Source organism: Aotus nancymaae, unplaced genomic scaffold (genome assembly GCF_030222135.1).
Source record: "Aotus nancymaae isolate 86718 unplaced genomic scaffold, 86718_ANA_hifiasm-v0.15.2.pri h1tg000028l, whole genome shotgun sequence".
NCBI classification, from domain to species: domain Eukaryota; kingdom Metazoa; phylum Chordata; class Mammalia; order Primates; family Aotidae; genus Aotus; species Aotus nancymaae.
Window position 1 is genome coordinate 32,346,152 of NW_026988441.1, and position 20,824 is coordinate 32,366,975.

The 20,824-nt window shown below is 54.6% G+C and overlaps 2 protein-coding genes across 2 annotated transcripts; both read right to left on the reverse strand.

Annotated features, from left to right (window-relative positions):
* Window positions 1–786: 786 nt before the first annotated feature.
* On the reverse strand, window positions 787–7,785 carry BEST2 (bestrophin 2). The gene is made up of 10 exons (XM_012436178.2): window positions 7,737–7,785; window positions 6,846–7,048; window positions 5,912–6,006; window positions 4,803–5,036; window positions 4,557–4,711; window positions 4,133–4,210; window positions 3,823–3,975; window positions 3,655–3,735; window positions 3,309–3,463; window positions 787–1,598 (listed from the first exon to the last, which is right to left on the reverse strand). The coding sequence occupies exons 2-10, from the start codon at window positions 6,995–6,997 to the stop codon at window positions 1,172–1,174; spliced, it is 1,530 nt and encodes a 509-aa protein (XP_012291601.1). The 5' UTR covers window positions 6,998–7,048; window positions 7,737–7,785; the 3' UTR covers window positions 787–1,171.
* A 3,514-nt stretch (window positions 7,786–11,299) lies between these two features.
* GET3 (guided entry of tail-anchored proteins factor 3, ATPase) lies at window positions 11,300–19,790 on the reverse strand. Its single transcript, XM_012436179.2, has 7 exons — window positions 19,603–19,790; window positions 18,587–18,734; window positions 13,845–13,993; window positions 13,611–13,761; window positions 12,314–12,421; window positions 12,025–12,222; window positions 11,300–11,651 (listed from the first exon to the last, which is right to left on the reverse strand). The coding sequence occupies exons 1-7, from the start codon at window positions 19,761–19,763 to the stop codon at window positions 11,520–11,522; spliced, it is 1,047 nt and encodes a 348-aa protein (XP_012291602.1). The 5' UTR covers window positions 19,764–19,790; the 3' UTR covers window positions 11,300–11,519.
* Between the last annotated feature and the right edge of the window lie 1,034 nt (window positions 19,791–20,824).

A 20,824-nucleotide genomic window follows, 5' to 3' on the forward strand; every position in this document is an offset into this window, starting at 1 on the left:
CCCAGCTAATTTTGTATTTTAGTAGAGTTGGGGTTTCACTATGTTGGCCAGGCCTGTCTCGAACTCCTGACCTCAAATGATCCACCTATCTCCGCCTCCCAGCTGGGATTACAAGCATTAGCCCCACCATGGCAGAGCCTTTTTTTTTTTTTTTGAGACAGGGTCTTGCTGTGTTGCTCAGGCTGGAGTGCAGTGGTGAGATCATAGTTCACTTCCTTGGCTGGACTTTTTATTCAGGAGTCATCAGGAGTTCATGTGTTTAAATTAGTAAGACCTGAAGCCCTGAGGGCCTGAGAATGCAGAGGCTTGGGGCGAGAGGAAGCCATGATCCTGGGACAGTGGCTGGCTCATTAATAAGTAATGCCAGGGCACTGATGTGTGTATTTTCAGAGAGCAGAGCTTGGGAAGAAGTAAGCAGGGCACCATCATAAAAGATGGAACAGGTGAAACCCCGTCTCTACTAAAAATACAAAAAGTTAGCCAGGCGTGGTGGTGTGCACCTGTTATCCCAGTTACTCGGGAGGCTGAGGCATGAGAATCGCTTGAACCCAGAGGTGGAGGTTGCAGTGAGCCAAGATCGTGCCACACTGCACTTCAGCCTGGGTGGCAAAGTGAGACTCTGTCTTAGAGAAAAAAACAAACCTGGAATAAGCTGGGTTTGGTGGTTGTGGTGGAGGAGGAGGAGGAGGAAAGAGGAGAAGGAGGAGAAAGAAGAAGAAGAAACCTGCAAGAACTCCCAAATCTTACTTAGCATAACGCCTGGCAGGAGAAATCAGACTAAGAACGTTTGAGTAAAAACCACTAGCAATTTGTTGAGCACCTACTGCATACCAAATGCTTTAATGTCATTCTTTCATTTCATCCTCACGACAGCTCCATGAGGTAGTCACTCACATCGCCACTTGAAGGAAAGAATTCGGGCAGGACAATGATGGAGACCGCTCAGGCAGTGGGGGTTGGGAAGGTGGGCTGGTGGTCAGGGTGGGCTGGTCCAAGAGTCTGGAAGAACCCCCGCCCCAGCACAGTGCCAAACCCCAGCGGACTGCGAGAGCTGGTCAAAAGTGCAGGTGGACTTGACGAAGGTACACGAGGCTTGTGCAGACCTGGACTCCTGCCTGTGTGCCCTGTAGGGACCTGGTTCCCTGTTCTTAGGGGGCTGGGCTCTTAGATTTCAGGCCAGATTCTCCTCCTCCTCGCCAATAGGGCTGGGCAGCCAGGGTGGCGCCGGACCCCGGGACCCGGGCACGGTCACGGTGGTAAAGGGCTCGGCAGGCCCAGGGATGAGGACAAGCGGTTCAGGACCCGCAGGGGGCGGGGGCTCGGGCTCCGGCAGGCCGGGTTCGAGCGGCGGGTCTCCGCAGCTGCACTCCGGGGCCGCGCCTTCGGGGACAACAGCGCATGAGCAGCTGGCCCCGGTAGACGCCTCGGACACGCAGCTGTTCTTGCGGAGTAGAAAGGACAGGCGCCGGCCCAGCAGGCCTCCCCCGGCCATGCCCGCGCCCGCCGGAAGGAGGCGCTGCAGCAAGTCACCGGGCGCCTCGCCAACCGGCCCATCCAAGCCGTCCAGCCGCTGGAACTGCATGTCTTCTTTGGCCAGCCTGCGGGACCGACAGTGGGGTGGGCCAGCGCTGCGGCCTCGCCTCTGGTTGACAGAGCGGGGTCCCAGGCGTTCACATTTCCCTGACTCCACCCACCCCTTTGTCCCACTTATCTCCAAAGACCTTAGCTCCTAAACCCAGAGCCTGGCCTCACCCTCTGTTTCCATTTAAACTTAGATCTCAGGCCGAGCATGGTGGCTCACACCTGTAATCCCAGCACTTTGGGAGGTCTAGGTAGGCAGATCACGAGGTCAGGAGTTCGAGACCAGCCTGACCAACATGGTGAAACCTTGTCTCTACTAAAAATACAGAAATTAGCCGGTAAGGTGGTGGGCACCTGTAATTCCAGCTACTTAGGAGGCTGGGGCAGGAGAATCGCTTGAACCCAAGAGGCAGAGGTTGCAGTAAGCCGAGACCACTCCATTGCACTCCAGCCTGGGCGAGAGAGCGAGACTCCGTTTCAAAAAAACAAAAAAAAAGTCTGCCCGCCTCGGCCTCCCAAAGTGCTGAGGATTACAGGAGTGAGCCACTGCCCCCAGCTGATTTTTATTTTTTGAAACGGAGTTTTACTCTTGTTGCCCAGGATGGAGTGCAATGGCGTGATCTTAGCTCACTGCAACCTCTGCCTCCCAGGTTTACGTGATTCTCCTGCCTCAGTCTCCTGAGTAGCTGGGATTACATGCATGCACCACCAAGCCCGGCTAATTTTGTATTTTTATTAGAGATGGGGTTTCACCGTGTTGGTCAGGCTGGTCTCAAATTCCTGACCTCAAGTGATACACTAGCCTTGGTCACCCCCACGCCCGGGATTACAAGCCTGAGCCACAGCGCCTGGCCTTTATTTTTATTTTTTTAGAGACAGGCTCTTGCTCTGTTGCCTGGGCTGGAGTTCAGTGATGTCATTATGGCTCACTGCAGCCTTGCACTCCTGAGCTCAAGCGATCCTCCCATCTCAGCCTCCTGAATAGCTGGGACTACAGGTGCACACCACCACGCTTGGCTAATTTTTTATTTTTAGTAGAGATAGGGGTCTCATTATGTTGCCCAAGCTGGTCTGAACTCCTGGGCTCGCTCAATCCTCCCGCCTTGGCCTCCCAAAGTACTGGGATTACAGGCATTGATCACCTGCTCCTGGCCTCAGCCTTCATCTCCTTTGGTATCATGTCTGACTCGTCTGATCTCAATAACCTCAGCCCTTAGCTCTGTCCCTACTCAGTGGCCCGGTCTCAGACCTTGACCCTATACCCTGACTCCTACCTTAGCCTCTGTCCCATCACAGTTCTGAGAATTTCGCTCTTATCCCCATCTCTAGAGTTGAGTCCCCTTAATTTTTTTTTTTTTTTGAGACGGATTTTCGCTCTTGTTGCCCAAGCTGGAGTGCAATGGCAGGATCTTGGCTAACTGCAGCCTCTGCCTCCCGGGTTCAATTGAGTCTCCTGCCTCAGTCTCCAGAGTGTCTGGAATTACAGGCATGCGCCACCACACCTGGCTAATTTTGTGTTTCTAGTAGAGACGGGGGTTTCTCCATGTTGGTCAGGCTGGCCTCGAACTCCCAACCTCAGGTGATCCACCCACCTTGGCCTCCCAAAGTGCTGGAATTACAGGTGTGAGCCACCACACCAGGCCCTCTTAATCTTTTAAATCAGGTGCATCCCGCAGAGCATTAAGCCCTGCCCCAGGCGGCCCTGCCCACCTCACCCACTAGCTCACGTGATGTCGAAGGTGGAGCCCTGGAAGGAGGGCTGCCGCAGCTGGAAGACTGTAGCCGCAGTGTAGGGGGCGCGAGCCTCGGCAGCGTCCCAGTACAAGTCCTTCTCCAGCACAGCCAGGTCGTCATACATCTCGTCCACTGCCAGCATGGACACCTACGAGTGCAAACACACAAGGTAAAGTGGGGGTAGGGCAGTGCACCGGGACCCAGGGTGAACCCCTCTGGGTGGGTGGGGACCACAGAGGGAAGAATCGTCCAGGGCGAGACCTGGCAAGTCTTGGCAGGCCTGGGACCAGGACCCTGTTGGGCACTCTGGAATGGTCTCACCTGGAGCCAGAGTCTCACCTGGAAGTTTCGATCGATCAGAAAGTTGGTCTCAAAGTCATCGTCGTCCTCTCCGAAGGGGTTGATGAGCTGCTCAGCTACCTGAGTGGAGAGGGAGGAGTTAGGTGGAAACTTGGGAACCCCGTGCCCGCCCCACCCATGAAATTCCAGGCTGGAGCATCCACCTACCTTGAGCCAGCCGGCGTAGAAGAAAAACTGCAGTAGGGTGAAGATGGGCACACACAGGTCTAGGTCATGGTCTTTGTAACCCTGAGCTGGGTCCAGGAACTGGCGACCAATGAGGCAAGCCAGGAAGTAGCTGTACAGTGCGATGGTCACCACCTGGGCAGTGCGGGGCAGGGCTCAGGGCGGTCATTGAGGGCCAAGGCTAGGATTGGGCATCATTATGACAGGGGCCTTAGCTAGCTCTCAGTTTCCCCTTGAAATCATGCATCAGGGCCACTGACATCGAATATCAATGGAGGCGTGACTGGGTTACCTGGGTGTAGACGAGGGGTACGCTAATCCAGTCGTAGTGAAAGAGCATTCCACATTTGCCGCGAAACACATTCAGCTCCTGGGGGTGGGTACAGGTCATGAGGTGGCCTGAATGGTGAGCTCACACAGGGATATTGAGTGTGGGTGCCTGGGATGGAGGTGGGTCGTCACCTGGTGGGAACTGGGAGTGTGCTTTGGGGGTTCTAGGGAGGGTATTTTGTGGTGGATGTGCACCTGGAGTAAGGGACCATGCACCCAGGGGCTGCCCCTGAGGGCGTTGGAATCTGCCCCATGGAGGTCAGCGTGCACCTGGTAAAGGTGCTTGAAATCGGCCTCCTCGGGGTGACCGGCGGGCCGCCGTTGATACAGCTCCAGGGGTGCAATTTCCCTGGTATTCTACATGAATGACCTCCCAGTGGGCCCACCTCGAGCAGCAGCTTAAGGGCGCTGTTGTCGCGGATGCGGCCCTCGCGCCGCGCCTGCGCCGCCAGGTTGGAGAACCACACGCACGGCACCCAGTACTTGTTGTAGGACGAGTTCAGGTTTTCGAACTTCTTGCGCTCCTCGCGGGTCATAAACCCTGGAGGAACGAGGTCAGGGATAGCTCGCCCCCCGCCCAGCTCCACCCGGTCCTTGCCCGATCCCCTCGCTGCCTCTGGCCGGGGACTCACCCGCCTCCACCACGTGGTCTATGGTGGGGAAGCGCTTGAACACCGCGGTGCTGACGGAGCGCAGGATGAGCACTGCCGAGAGCCCTGCGTAGCGCATGAGTGTGCGCCGGTAGAGGCGGCCGCGCTCGTCGCGTCCGTGCACGGTGCCTGCCACCACGCACATGAGCGCGTCGGGCAGCGGCATGCATAGGTACTGGTTCCACCAGCGGTGCACCACCAGCGTCACGTAAAAACCTGCAGGGGAGCGCGGAATGGGGGCTCAGTGGGGACACCAGGGCCAGGGGTTTGGGCACCCAGATTGTGGGAAAAGGGGCAACATAGGGGCTGCATCAGGGAAACCTGAGTGGCCTCGCCAACCTGACCAGCTTGGGCTGGGAACTTGGGGGTCCAGCCCTAAGATCAGAAAGGCCAGAGCAGCCCTTTGGGTCACTGGCTACTTGGGAGCCACCTCGGATGTGGCGTTGGGATCCCAATATGGGGATAGAGACACAGAACCCGTGTTAGGGGCATGTGGACAGACTGTCGCTTGCTGTGAGGGTGTAGGAACCTAAAACAAGGAGAGGGGAGGCCTGGTTTGTGGGGGTGTACATCAGGGACACTTGGTCAGGCTTGTCACAATAGCCACACCCAGCCCCTGAGTCAGGAACTTCTGAAGGGGTTGGGGACAGGATCTACATCAGGGAGCTTTGGGCAGGCTGGGGTCACATGTGGTCACTGCGGGACCAGGACTTGTCAGAGAAATGCCCCCAGGCTGGAATTGAGAGGATGGAGTCCTGTGGGGTCCCTGGAGGGTTAGGGGGTTCTCCCCCCTAGTAACACAACAGACTGGTGAGAATCCCCAGGGTGACCAGAAATAAGCCTGTGGGTGAGATGGAGCTCTCCTGGAGGTACCTCAGGGGGCACTGTGACCTAAGTGACACCCCAGGTCTCAGATATGCGGGGCCACATCTGGCATCTTCATGGTGTGGATCCAAAACTAGGGGGGTGCAGGCGGGTAGGATTTGAGGGGAGACTCTCAGAGGGGCAGGAATGGGGGCTCCTCAAAAGGCATGAATGGAAATGGGTTTCTCAGGGACATAGGAATGGAGGACTTGGGGGCTGGACCGCACCAAGCACGAAGGAGACAGGAATGAGGCTGGCATACTGGTCGCAGTAAATGACAAGCTTCTCGAAGTAGCGCTTTTGCCCTTCCTTCAGCACAAAGCTGCAGGGTAAAGAAGAAGGGTCACAGGTCACAGGGGCGACTCTGTTCCCAGCTTCAGATCTCTCTTGCTATACCCTTCTCCCTGGCCTCCTCTTATAATAGCTGCCCCCGGCCAGGCACAGTGGCTAATGCCTGTAATCCCAGCACTTTGGGAAGCCGAGGCAGGAGGATCACTTGACATTAGAAGTTCAAGGCCAGCCTGCCCAATATGGTGAAACTCCATCTCTACTAAAAATACAAAAAACTAGCCAGACATGGTGGCTGGCACCTGTAATCCCAGCTACTCGGGATGGGGCTGAGGCAGGAGAATCGCTTGAACCGGGAGGCAGAGGTTGCAATGAGCCGAGATTGTGCCGCTGCACTCCAGCATGAGTGACAGAGTGAGACTTCATCTCAATTAAAAATATATACTGGGTGCGATGGCCCAGGCCTCTAATCTCAGCACTTTAGGAGGCTGAGGAGCAAGAATCACGAGGTCAGGAGTTAGAGACCAGCCTGACCAACATGGTGAAACCCTGTCTCCACTAAAAATACAAAAAAATAGCTGGGTGTGGTGGCAGGCGCCTGTAATCTCAGCTACTCGGGAGACTGAGGCAGGAGAATCACTTGAACACAGGAGGTGGAGGTTGCAGTGAGCCGAGATCCTGCCATGGCACTCCAACCCAGGTGGCAGTGTGAGACTCCATCTCAAAAATATATATATACATATTATAGTATATATTTTATTATATATGATATATATAGTGCAGAGAAGGCTAATAAAAGAATAAAATATATATATTATATATATAATAGCTGCCCCCCTCCCCTAGAACACGACCACCCCGGGGCAGCCTCACCGGTAGGCAGCACTCAGCGCCATGTAGAACCCAAGGAAGCAGAGCAGCTCTCGCCACAGGAGTTTGTAGATGCTCCCACGCCACAGCAGCAGCAGCTGGGAGAAGCCCCCAAAGCGGGCATTCGCCACTCGGGCCGTGTAGGTGACGGTCATCGTGGCACCTGGCAGGTGTGGCCAAGGGAGAGTGGGTGGCCCGGGTTGTGGCTGTGGGTAGGGGTGGAGAGGTGCGGGAATAACTGAGCACAGCGACCCCACCCATGTTCTGGCCGGCCGTCCCCTCAGTCCTGACCCTTGCCTGAGTTGCCTTCTCCCAGGTGTACCCAGTCCCAGTCCAGCCCCCAGTGCCCCTCCCTGACCCGAGTCTCAGGCTGTCCCCTTCCCTGGACTCCTGGCGCCAGGCTCTGTACATGCCATCCCCCACCACCAAGACCCTTGAGTCCCTGCAGTCAGCTCCCAAGTCACCCCCTGACCAATCCCCTTCACCTAGAGGCCACCTATAGCATCCCCCAGCCCGAGAGTCCCTAGCGCCTGAGTTTCTAGGTTCTCAAGGCTCTACCTCCCCCAAATTCTCTCCCTCAGCCCCTGTTTCTGGCTCCCCTTTCTCTACTTCCCCAGCTCCCAGTCTTGCCCCATTCCACTCCCTGCACTCCCTCTGAAGCCCTGTCCCTAAGCCTCCGGGTCCCCTAGCCCCCCTGCCCCAGCTTGTCCACCTTCCGCTGAATGCCCCTGGCTCCCCCGACTCCCTTTCCTCCCGGATCCGCCTTGACCTTTCCTCTCTCCAGCCGTCCAAGCCCTCTACTCCCGGGCCCCAGAGGACTCCGGATGCATTCCTGCCCGCAAGTTCCCTATTCCCTCAGGGCCCCCTATTGCCCCAAGCCTGGGCTCATCTCACCTGTGTCGAAGGTGGCCGGTACAGGGACACACGGGGACAGGGATGGAATGGGCGGGTGGCTTCGGCGTTGGGTGGGGCTGGGGAGTGGGCGTGCCACCCCTTCCTGGTCCTCCTCCCTCGGCTGGGCTGTAGCTTCAGAACTTTTGTTTAAAGTTCCACAAGTTTGTTACCTGGCACTGGGGGAGATATCCGCCTTGTCCTCCCTTGCCCCTCCCTGTTCCCCTCCCAGTCACTCACTGGCAGGTCCTAGGGATCTGGAACCCAGAGACTGGGGGAGGAGGCAGGGATGGTCTTTTTCCCAGTCCCAGACACACACACACATACACAAACACACACACACACACACATTGCTCAGTGAGGCTGGGTCACTCCACAGTCACCTGTAATCCCACAATGTCACAGAGATGCATGCAGAAACACACATCATAGTCCCAGACACAAACCCAGCTGCTCTGAAGACAGCCTCAGCCAGGCAACATGGCTCACGCTTGTAATCTTAGCACTTTGGTAGGCGTAGGTGGGAGGATCACCTGAGTCAGGAGTTCAAGACCAGCCTGGGCAACATAGTGAGAGTCCCCATCTCTCCTGAAAAACCAAAAAGCCTCACATAACTATGGTGACCCAGAGGGGCAGTACACACTGTCACAGACGCTTCTGGAGTCACACAAGACTACCTACCTTGACCTCCCCATCACACATATATAAGGCAGGTGTACTCTGACATACCAGCCTCTGCTCTCACACGCAGTGCTCCCAACAGTCTGATTCCCTCACGATCACACCATGTAACAAAGACACCCACACAACCAGCCAAGTGCAGACCCCACCCAGACCTCAGAATGCCTTCACACGCAGTCTTACACCATTGCGATGAGGTTTGTTTTTTTTTCTTTTGAGACGGAGTTTCGCTCTTGTTACCCAGGCTGGAGTGCAATGGCGCGATCTGGGCTCACCACAACCTCCGCCTCCTGGGTTCAGGCAGTTCTCCTGCCTCAGCCTCCTGAGTAGCTGGGATTACAGGCACGCGCCACCATGCCCAGCTAATTTTTTGTATTTTTAGTAGAGACGGGGTTTCACCATGTTGACCAGGATGGTCTCGATCTCTTGACCTCATGATCCACCCGCCTCGGCCTCCCAAAGTGCTGGGATTACAGGCGTGAGCCACTGCACCCAGCCCTGCAACGAGGTTTTGTTCCCGAGTTCCCTTGTGCAAAGATGCACCCATGATCACACCCCAAATGCAAAAGCCCCTTCCTCAGTCAGCGACACGCAATCCCAGGATCAGAGTAGGGCTCTGGTGGTCCCTGAGGTTCCCTAATCTACAAAGACACACACAACAGCGACCATTGTCTCAAGGGAACCTTAGCTGTCACCGCTAGTGAAATTCGCCAGCATTTGCACATCAATGTGTGAAGGCAACCCCCTTTCCAACGTTCCCTCCCAGCGGCACACCCAGACCCATACACACAGGTCCCAGACACTCTCAGCGTTGCCACGAACACACAAGCTTGGGAACACAAAAGCTTGTCCCGAATTTAGCATGGATTCAGGGCAGATGTTCATTCTTCACAAACACACCTGTAAAGGGGGCACTCCCAGCCTGGTACAAATGATACCCACTTCCCCTGCATTGCCCAGCTTGGAGGACATTCACACACAGATTGATGTGGGAGGGGCAGGGGCTCAGGGGTAAAACCCTGGGACGGGCATCCTAGAGTGCTCAGGAGCCCCTTGTGCGTTCTGCACAGCCCCACCCGAGGTCCCAAGCCTGACAGGCCAGGACGGGACACTGTGTTCCCAGACTGGCAGATGTTCGCCCTGCCCAGGGTAATTAGGAACCAGCCTGGGCTGGCCACCCTCCGACCTGCGTCTTCGCTGTCCAGCTGCCGGACAGCCCATAAATGGGGGCGAGGGGGAAGCTAGGGCGGTGCCGTCAGCTGCGGAACCTGGTGAGGAGGTGGCAGGCTGGGTGCTGAGGAGCTCAGTTCCAGATCGGCAGCCCCCACTCCCTAGGAAGTGTCTTGCATTCACTAAAGCCGGCTCCTCCTTTTCATCCTCCCTCCCGCAGCTGACCCGCAGCCCCACACACTTCCGACAGTTGAACTCCCGCAGGGGCTGGGGGCAGGTTTCCTGGGCTAGTTGACAGGCTTACTAATTGTGACAAGGAAAAATAACAAACATTTCTTGGGGTTTCCTGCCTGGTGCTGGTATAAATGCCTTGTGTGTTTCGTCCCATGGAATCTTTACAGGCATACTAAGTCAGTCAGTTTACTATCCAAGTAGGGAAACTGAGGCTTCAATGTCACATCTCATCTTGTTCGTAGCACAGCTGGGATTTGGATCCTGGCAGTTTGGCACGAAGCCGGCTGTACCATTCTGTTTGTTTTAGACATGCCACCCCAACAGGCCCACACCTGCTTGTGCACACCCTAGGGAGTTGGGGGGACAAGTCTAGGCCCCTGGTGGGGTTCCCCTTACACACACACCCTGGCACACCCAGACTCTGGATATGCACGGTCTGAACACTTTTTTCTTTTTTTTTTTTTTTTGAGACAGGGTCTTACACTGTCTTGGCTCACTGCAACCTTTGCCAACAGGGTTCAAGCAATTCTCCTGCCTCAGCCTCCCAAGCCCCACTGCCATGCCGGCTAATTTTTGTATTTTAAGTAGAGATGAGGTTTCACCATGTTGGCCAGGCTGGTCTCAAACTCCTGGCCTCAAGTGATCCACCAGCCTTGGCCTCCCAAAGTGCTGGAATTATAGGTGTGAGCCACCGCGCCTGGCCTGAACACCACTTTCTGATTCGCGTGTCCTCAGGACCCCCTTTCTGTCCCCCTAGCCAGCTCTGGCTTGGAACTCGTAAACTCTCAAGGTCATGCCCCATCCTGAGTCTCCCAAGTGGGGACAACAATAGCAGCCAAAGCAGTGGCAGAGGGAGGAGCGACAGGCAGGGGATGAGGGGGCCCACTAGGAGCCTTCCAGGCCTGTGTGCCCACAGCCTGTGAGACTGCTCAGGAGTCAGGATGGGACTTCAGGAGCCCCTCCAGCCAGAGCCCACTGTCAGTCACCCTGCCCACTAACCAGCCTCCTTGCTGCAGCCTTGTTGGGAGGGGTTGATGCCATCCCACGGGGGCAGGAATTGGGGGGTGGAGACTGTTAATCCCCAGTCTGGCAGGCCTAGCCTCTGCCCAGGGCGCCCACTAATTCCCAAACCAAACAGCAGGCAACGGCGGGCCCACTGCCGGCCTAATCCACTCCCTGCCAGCCTGGGGCTAGCCAAGGGGCCTCCCAGTTCCCACGCTCTGAGCCTCCAGGGAAGTGGGCAGACGCCCCTGTCTTCCATTCCAGGGTTCACAGCCCCAGCAGGGACACCTAGGGATACCTTAACCCACAGAGAAGGAGACAAAGATATCCCTCACCCAAGACACCCTCCTTCCCAAGTTGCCACAATAAACATGCATCTCTATTAGGTCTCTGTTGTGAATGGGCCCCTCTAGATGTGCACAACCTGTGTAACTGTACATTAAGGTGCTTATCCTCACCTCCCAATGTCAACATAATACAGCAGTTTAAGATCATTTTATTGAAGAGCAAGAGGTGGGAGAGGTAGGGGGCAACTACAATCCCCCACCAGCCCCACCAGGGGGAATGGACCCCTCCCTGCCTCCTGCCCAAGTGGCTCCCCCTGTACTAAGGGGGGGACTTTGTGCAAACTCTGCCCCGAGGGGGTGGGGAGGGTGGAAGGTGAGTGTGAAATGTCAGCGGTTGGGGCTGGCAGCGGTGCTACTGGGCACTGGGGGGCTTGTAGGGCTCCAGGAGGAGGGCTGAGAAGGTGTTGACCTTGTCTGCCCCCCGCACTTCGTGGGGTAACAGCGGCAGCTTCACGATGTGGAAGTCTTCATATAGGTCCTCCATCTGCAGCCAGGGCAGAGGGGAGAAGGCAGTGGTCAGGGGCAGGAAGGCAGAGACGGAGTGTGGATCAATAGAGGGTTGAGCTAGGAGGCTTCTAGGGTCAGGGAGAGAATACAGGGCAAGAGCTTAAGGTGTCGTAAGTGAGAGTTGGGTCAGTATGGTCAGAGATCACTGGGCTACACCCCCTGCTCTCCAGGGTCACAGGACCTAGGCCAGGCCAGCCATAGTTCACTATGGCTGGAATAACGGTGAAGGATCTGAAATGTGGGGGCAAAGAGCAGGAGGCTAGGGCAGAGGGCCAGAAGGTAGAGCAAAAGGTCAGAGAATAAAGGGCAGAGGTGCCTCTGCAGAGCCAGTGCTGGGTGGGTGGGCACACCTGGTCCAGATACTTCGCTTGGATCTTGTGGCGAGCCTCACACATCTTGCAGGGCTTCTCAGGGTCGGGGAAGACGAGCTGGTTGACAATGATATTGTGTGTGTCGATCTTGCATTTGGCCAGCTCCTGGATCAGCCTCTCTGTCTCATATAGGGACAGGAACTCAGCAATGCATACACAGATGAAAGTTGTCTGCTCCTGTAGGGCACAAGAGAGGACAGTGAAGGGCGGGTTCTGGCGCTGTCCTCAGCCCCCTGGGCCTCTCACCGCCTGCCAGACCGCAACTCACAGGGTCCTTGAACTGTTCGCTGACAGAGCGGATGACAGGCAGCGTCTCCTCCAGCTTGGAGGCCAGCTGGTCTGCGTTCATGTCCCCTAGGCCCAGCATGTTGCACATCTGCAGGGAGGATGTGGAAGGGCTCAGAACTTACCTGGGGCTCATTCAATCCCCTGGGTTGGGGTTTGCTAAACACCTGGGGGTATGCCACCACACCCAGCTAATTTTTGTACTTTTAGTAGACAGGGTTTCACCATTTTGGCCAGGCTGGTCTCGAACTCCTGACCTCAGGTGATCCACCTGCCTTGGCCTCCCAAAGTGTTGGGATTACAGCAATGAGCCACCTCACCTGGCCTCAGCTTTGCCATTTCTGGGGAACCATGGCTAAGGGGCTTGACCTCCTGGAGTCTCAGTTTCCCGATCTCTAAACTTTACCTCCAAGACCTGTTGTGCCAGATGAGCTGATGCATATAATGTGCTCAGAATAGTGGCTGACACACGGTAATTGCTCAGTGTCACCACCTGAGGCACAGGTCCCCACAGGGGACACGCACATACCCACACATGCACATACACCATGGGGTGTGGTGCTGGTGGAGTGCAGAACGGTGGGGCTTTGGGTTGTCATCATAATAACCCATGGGGGCTGGGCGCAGTACCCCACATCTGTAATCCCCGCACTTTGGGAGGTCGAGGTGGGTGTATGCTTGAGGCTAGGAGTTTGAAACCAGCCTGGGCAACATGGCAAATCCCTGTCTCTACAAAAAATACTAAAATTAGCTGGACATGGTGGTACATGTCTGTAGTCCCAGCTACTTGGGAGGCTGAGGCACGAAAATCGCTTGAACCCAGGAGGTGAAGGTTGCAGTGAACCGAGATCACACCACTGCACTCCAGCCTGGGTGACAGAGCAAGACTGTGTCTCAAAAAATAATAACCCATGGGGCACTCTCATGATCTCCATTTGCAAGACAAGGAAGGTGAGGCCCAGAGAGGTGAAGTGATTTGCTTGAGGTCACACAGCAGTTGGGTCACACAGTGAGTGCAGAGGGTTTAAAGGCAGGTCACCTTGTTCTGGAATGTGCTTTCCGGCTCTGTCTAGGGCATTTAGGGGGCAGGGGCAGGGACACTGAGATCTGCCTGGGGGGGGGGAGGAAAGACAGCTCCCTCCCATCCCCTCCAGGGAAAAGTGCAGAGATGGGGTGGGAAGGAAAGGGAATTATTAGCATGCATCTGAGGGTCTGAGGGACCAGGCCCACTCCCACTCCCGGCTGCCTGCATGGTGCAGGGGGGCCCCCCCGAAGCCTGCCTGTGAGATGAACGGGCTAATCTGGTTCTTGATCTGCATAAGCCGGCCCAGGCCCCGCTCCACGATGGTGGGGAAGTTGAGCAGCCTCAGTGTGTGGCCCGTGGGTGCCGTGTCAAACACCACCACGGAGAAGTTCATGCCCTTCACCAGCCTGAGGGAAGACAGGGGTCAGGCCCTCTCTGTCCACTCTTCCCCTTCCCCAGGCAGCCCCCACCCCCGCTCGCTGGGCCTGACCTCATGACCTCGGCATAGCTCATGGCCTCATCGATGCCGGGAAATGCACTCATGGCTTCCTGCATCATCTTCTTGCCCATGCTCAGCATGTTGTCTTCCTCGAAGAACTCGTCAGGCAGCTCTGCCACGCCCAGGCTGGGGTCAATCTCCTGGGGGCCAAGGGGATGAGACTCAGGTCGCTGCTACTGCTTGGTGGTGGCGGGTGGGTGGGGGGGGCGCTTCCTAGCCAGGCATAGGGCCAGAGGGAGCCTGTGGCTGACTCTGACCATAGATGCTTCTTTAGGTTACGGCTGGGGGACCCTGAGGTAGCACTTAGGGTTTTGTACAGTTGCACAAAGGGTCAAAAACAAGGGGAAAATTGCAAGCCGTGCCCAGGGCCCTCAAAGGGAAGCCGAAACCCACTTCGGGCCATTTACGCTGCTACTCCCCACTTGCAACCCCAGAGACTCCTATCACTGGGTCATGACCTCTTCAGATCACTCTTTCCTCCACTCAGAGATTCCTTGACCACCCTAAATAAAAGCACAGCTTCTCCGACACCCGCTGCCCTGCCTTCCTTTCTCCTTAGGTTTAGCCCCTAGGAGCTGGGTAGGATGGCTCACGCCTGTAGTTCCAGCTACTCAGGAGACTGGGATGGGAGGATCACTTGAGCCCAGGAGTTGGACACCAGCCTGGGAAATATAGTAAGACCCATCTCAAAAAAAAAAAAAAATTAGCCCTTCCTCACATCCCACATGGTTCCCTTATGTTTATTCTATGTCTCTACAACAGAAATGTCTGCCCCTCGAGGGCAGAGGTTTTACCAGCTAGCTGTGTCCCCAGCACTTAGCATGAAGAGTATCTGGCACATAGGTCATCACAGGTATACAGAATCCAGCCGGTCGCAGTGGCTCACGCCTGTGATCTCAGCACTTTGGGAGGCCGAGGACGGCAGACCACCTGAGGTTGGGAGTTCTAGACCAGCCTGGCCAACATGGTGAAACCCCGTCTCTACTAAAAATACAAAAATTAGCCAAGCATAGTGGTGGGCATCTATAATCCCAGCTGCTCCGGAGGTTGAGGCAGAAGAATTGCTTGAACCTGGGAGGCAGAGGTTGCAGTGAGCCAGGATCACGCCACTGCACTCTAGCCTGGGAGATAGAGTGAGACTCTTGTCTCAAAAACAAACAAAACAAAAGAAACATGTGGCCAGGCAGGGTGGGTAACACCTGTATTCCCAGTGTGAATACAGAGCCTTGGGAGGCCGAAGCGGGCAGATCACCTGATGTCGGGAGTGTGAGACCAGCCTGGCCAACATAGCGAAACCCAGTCTCTACTAAAAATACAAAAAATTAGCTGGGCATGGTGGCAGGCACCTGTAATCCCAGCTACTTGAGAGGCTAAGGCAGGAGAATCACTTGAACCTGTGGGGACAGAGGTTGCAGTGAGCCGAGATTGCGCCACTGCACTTCAATCTGGGTGACAAAGCGAGACTGTGTCTCAAAAACCACAAGGAAAATCAAACAAAAAACAAACATGTATGTAGAATCCATGAAGGGATGGCCATGCCTGGGCTCCCTGGCCAGTCTCAGACTCAATGCCTCCCTCTTTATCCTCCTCGTGTCACCATTTCTTGGTGATTTCCCATGGGGAAGCACCCAACTCGATGGCCTCAGGGGTCGTTTCCTGTTGGGAAGCTTGCCCACTCATCACCACGTCCTAGTACCCACTCTCTGACCTTAATCTCCTCTCATGCCTCAGTTATTCTAAGCCTTTTTGGGCCACTTTATCCCCTCACCTGGCTCCTTGTAAGCTGTCAGTGCCCCTCTTGGCTGGCACCCGTATCCAGCCCTGCCTCCATAGGTTACCTCTGCAAACACTCCCTTTCCCCCTGCTATTGGCAAAATTCCCCACCCTGGTTGCTTCCAGTTTTGTTTTGTTTTTCTTTAAGAGATAGCATCTTGGCGGGGCGAGGTGGCTCACAATGGTAATCCCAGCACATTAGGAGGCCAAGGCAGGCAGATCACTTAAGGTCAGGAGTTCAAGACCAGCCTGGCCACCATGGTAAAACCCCATCTCTACAAAAAAAAAAATTCAGGCCTAGCATGGTGGCTCACACCTGTAATCTCAGCGCTTTGGGAGGCCAAGGTGCATGGATCACAAGGTCAGGAGATCGAGACCCATCCGGGCTAACAAGTAAAACCCTGTCTCTACTAAAAATACAAAAAAATTAGCCGAGTGTGGTGGCACCTGCCTGTAGTCCCAGCTACTTGGGAGGCTGAGTCAGGAGAGTCGTTTAAACCTGAGAGGCGAAGGTTGCAGTGAGCCGAGATCACGCTATTGCACTCCAGCCTGGGAGACAGAGTGAGACTCTATCTCAAAAAAAAAAAAGATAGTGTCTCATTCATACCTCATTGCAGCCTCAACTCCTAGGCTCAAGTGATCCTCCTGCCTCAACCTCCCGACTAACTGGGAATACAGGCATATACTACCATGTCCAGCTAATTTTGTTTGTTTTTTGTAGATAAAGGGTCTCTCTTTGTTGCCCAGGCTGGCCTTGAACTCCTGGCCTCAAGTGATCCTCCTGTCTCAGTCTCCCCAAGCACTAAATTATAGGTGTAGCTTTCCAGCTCTTTCATCACTGCACTTGAGGGCCTGAACACTCTTAAAGACTATTCCCATCTTACTCTCCCTCCTTTTTTTTTTCCTTGAGATGGAGTGTCACTCAGTTGCGCAGCCTGGGGTGCAGTGGCACAATGTAGACTCACTGCAACCTCTGCCTCCTGGGTTCAAGCAATTCTCTGCCTCAGCCTCCTGAGTAACTGGGATTACAAGTGCCCACCATGCCTGGCTAATTTTTGTATTTCTTGGCCGGGCGCGGTAGCTCACGCCTGTAATCCCAGCACTTTGGGAGGCCAAGGCGGGCGAATCACGAGGTCAAGAGATCAAGACCATCCTGGCCAACATGGTGAAACCCCGTCTCTACTAAAAATACAAAAAAATTAGCTGGGCGTGGTGGCGCGTGCCTATAGTCCCAGCTACTCAAGAGGCTGAGGCAGGAGAATTGCTTGAACCCAGGAGGCGGAGGTTGCAGTGAGCCAAGGTCGCGCCATTGCACTCCAGCCTGATGCCTGGTGACGGAGTGAGACTCTGTCTAAAAAAAAAATACAAACAATTTTTGTATTTCTTTTTTTTTTTTTTTTTTTAGAGACGGGGTCTTGCTATGTTGCCCAGGCTGGAGTGCAGTGGCTATTCACAGGCGCGATCCCACTACTGATCAGCACGGGAGTTTTGACCTACTCTGTTTCCAACCTGGGCTGGTTCACCCCTCCTTAGGCAACCTGGTGCTCCCCGCTCCCCGGAGGTCACCATATTGATGCCAAACTTAGTGCAGACACCCGATTGGCATAGCGCACTACAGCCCAGAACTCCTGGGCTCAAGCGATCCTCCCACCTCAGCCTCCCAAGTAGCTGGGACTACAGGCACACGCCACCAAGCCTGGCTTTTTTTTTTTTTTTTTTTTTTGTGAGACGGAGTCTGATACTGTTGCCCTGGCTGGAGTGCAGTGGCACGATCTTGGCTTAACCTCCACCTCCCAGGTTCAAGTGATTCTCCTGCCTCAGCCTCCTGAGTGGTTGGGATTACAGGTGCCCGCCACCATGCCTGGCTAATTTTTTGTGATTTTAGTAGAGACAGGGTTTCACTATGTTGGCCAGGCTGGGCTAGTCTCAAACTCCTGACTTTGTGATCCACCACACCTAGCCTAATTTTTGTATTTCTAGTAGAGACAGGGTTTTACCATCTTGGCCAGGCTAATCTTGATCTCCTGACCTTGTGATCCACCTACCTTGGCCTCCCAAAGGGATTACAGGCGTGAGCCACCATGCCTGGCCCTTGCTCCCCTTTTCTGAACACAAATTTCCAATGGGCACTTGATGAACTGGATAATTCTGGTTCCCCCGGATACCTTAAGAAGTGTTTATGGCCAGGCATAGTGGCCTGGGATTACAGATGTGAGCCACTGCACCCGGCCACACTCACCTAATTTTTTCAAATTGTTTTGTAGTGACAGGGTTTTGCAGGCTGGGCTTATGTCTGTAATCCAAGCACTTTGGGAGGCCAAGGCGGGTGGATCACTTGAGGTCAGGAGTTTGAGACCAGTCTGACCAAGGTGGCAAAACTCCATCTCTACTAAAAATACAAAAATTAGTCGGGCATGGTGGTGGGCACCTGTAATCCCAGCTACTCGAGAGGCTGAAGCAGGAGAATCGCTTGAACTTGGGAAGTGGAGGTTGTAATGAATGGAGATTGAGCCACCGTACTCCAGCCTGGGTGACAGAGCAAGAGTCGGTCTCAAAAAAAATAAAAATAAATAATAGGCTAGGTACAGTGGCTCACGCCTGTAATCCCAGCAGTTTGGGAGGCCATGACATTGCCCTGATTAAAACAAACAACTTCCCATTAAACCTGGAGTCAACGCCCAACTGCTTACCGTGCACTGTAAGGTCCCACACCATGTGGCTCTGATTGGTCTTTCCAACTTCTCCTTCCCCTACCCTGGCTCACTAAGCTTCAGGCACTCTGGTGTCCTTCCTGCTCCGCAATTCCTCATTCGTTTCCTTGCGAGTATGTCGAGGAAGGGGTGAAACAGGAGAGACACAGTATACAGAATGGATAGGACATGGTGGCTGCTGGTGTGTGTGCACAAGAAAGGCTGGAAGGGTCTTTCCCAGAAGTGGGAGATAAGCCCTGCTCCACTCACCATAGCAAAGAGGTTGTCATAGCCTTTGACCTTGGTAGGCACCTTTGAGAACTTCTGGTCAAAAGCATCTGAGATGTTATGAGCTGGGTCTGTGGAGATGATCAGAACACTCTCACGTCCCTTGGACAGCTGGACTGCCAGGCTGCAGCTGGGTAACGGAAAAGTCAAAAGATGGGGGATGAGGGGTTGGGCTCTGTTCCCTGGGTCTGCAAGGGGAGTGATAGGTTCCTTAAAGCAGGTGACCCGGATCAGCAGGGGCCTTGAGAGGAGAGTATGTGTTACCGTGGGATTAAGCCTCAATCCCTAAAAAGGACCCCTCTCTGATTTATCTACTGAACCCTCTATCTGAACTAGAGAGTTAAGGTTCAGCTGACTGAGTGCATCTGGCCTGGTGCCCGCTTCTTCTTTGCTGGGCACACAGTGGCATGGCCCAGCTGTCCAGCCAGCATAGCGTGACTCCGTGCCACCTTCCTTAATAAGGTGTGTGTGTGTGGGGGGGGGGGGGGGGGTTCTTGCATTCCTTGCTAAGCACAGGATGGTTCAGTCCACTTGTCCAGGATAATCTGCCCCACAGACACCTCCTGCCTGTAGCTGCCTGGGATAGTCTGATCATGTGCCCTCTCCCTCGCTTTCCACCCTCACTCTCGCCTTGGGCGTAAAACAGCAAGGTTCACCGAACTAGGATTGATTGTTCGGTCCAATCCCTACCCACAATTTTGGATTCACTAAGGTACGGTGCAGATGATGGGGATAGCTAAGTGCTCCCCCGTCCCTCGGGCGCTGAGTTCACTGTGGTTCGGCACTTGAGCCCCAACAGTGATGGTCCAACCCAGAGGGTGCTAGGCCTGCATTGAGGAGTTTTCTCCCATTTGCTCCAGGTACCTTCCAGAGTGTGAAACCCAAAGACCCCCACCACCCACCTTGCCCTGCTCGTGGTGGAAAAGCCGGTACTTGGCCTCCCCTACGCCCAGTGGCATACCCTGCCCGGCTCCTGGCTCCCGCAGCAGGCTCCGTACCTGCAGGTGGTCTTGCCCACTCCACCCTTGCCCCCGACGAATATCCACTTCAGGCTGCGCTGCTCGATGATGTTGCTAAGCGTAGGCTCCAGCGGCTCCACATCAGGCGCATCTTCGAACTCCTCTGCCTCAACCCCCCACCCGGCCACCCCTGCCGCCATTTTGGAACTGGCTCACGTGATCAAGCGGAGCGCACCATGAGAAGCACCTACAGGGGAAATCCTCTATCACATTCCCATCGAGGCTAGAAGCATGAATTAATTTCCTCATGACTTCCCTTTCAGGAGAAATATAAATTATGTTTTCACTATTCTTTGCTTCCAGGGTTCACTTTGTCAACCTCTGGTCTATATTTCTCCAAGGACTCCCCCTACCAAATGAGCACATCAGTACGGTCCAGGGTACTCCTCTTCACTGATTGGGCCCTAAATCTTGCAGCTCTCCTTTCATTGGCTATATCTTTTCTTACTTCCACCAATCACTCTCACGTTCCGGTAGCGCCAACCTCTCCTTAGCAACCAGCCAAACACCCAGTCCTTGCCCTTTCGGTGAGGTTAGAGTCCAGGTCCGCCTTGTCCTGACTCCATAGGCTCAGTTTTATGTCCATCATTTTCCCTCTATTCTTCACGTTGAATCCCAACCGCGCCTTAGGTCCGCCTCTTCTGTTATTCAATTGGTTGTTAGCCACTTAGTTCCTGCCGCAATCCAATCATAGAAGAGTTGATTCGGTTGGCTGGAGATAGGTCCCTGGGGCTGATAGTGGCTTAGAGTGTGTGAGTCCGCATTCCTAACCATTCCTCCCTGATCTCCCATGCTCAGCAGGGTCCATGCCTGCAATTGCGCTCCGTTTCGTAGAAGGGACCCTTCTCTTGAACTCCTGTTAAAGAGAAGACTCCAGTATACCATATTTCATGTTTGAACCTCTGTCCTGGAGCAGGAACACAAGCTGGGTTCCAGGCCCTTGATGAAGAACTCGCCCCATAATACTTTTTTTTTTTTTTTTTTCTGTGTGATCTTGGGTAAGTCACTTAGCCTTTCTGCACTTCAAGTTCTTCATCCATCAAATAGGGGTAAATAAGGGGTAAATACAGAAGCATCTCTAAAGTTTTTTTTTTTTTTTTTGACACCTAGTCTTGCTCTGTCGCCAGACTGGAATGCAGTGGCGCGACGTCGGCTCACTGCAACCTCCGTCTCCCGGGTTCAAGCGAGTCCCCTGTCTCAG

Excerpts from the sequence above, each read along its gene's own strand:
- GET3 (XM_012436179.2), bottom strand. The coding sequence starts at position 19,763 with ATGGCGGCAGGGGTGGCCGGGTGGGGGGTTGAGGCAGAGGAGTTCGAA. Across the intron at positions 12,223-12,313 it reads GCGAACAGTTCAAGGACCCT|GAGCAGACAACTTTCATCTG; the intron begins GTGAGTTGCGGT and ends TGTGCCCTACAG. Across the intron at positions 11,652-12,024 it reads AAGCGAAGTATCTGGACCAG|ATGGAGGACCTATATGAAGA; the intron begins GTGTGCCCACCC and ends CCCTGGCTGCAG.
- BEST2 (XM_012436178.2), bottom strand. The coding sequence starts at position 6,997 with ATGACCGTCACCTACACGGCCCGAGTGGCGAATGCCCGCTTTGGGGGC. Across the intron at positions 5,037-5,911 it reads TCCTGTCTCCTTCGTGCTTG|GTTTTTACGTGACGCTGGTG; the intron begins GTGCGGTCCAGC and ends GCTCCCCTGCAG. Across the intron at positions 3,464-3,654 it reads TGATCGATCGAAACTTCCAG|GTGTCCATGCTGGCAGTGGA; the intron begins GTGAGACTCTGG and ends TTGCACTCGTAG.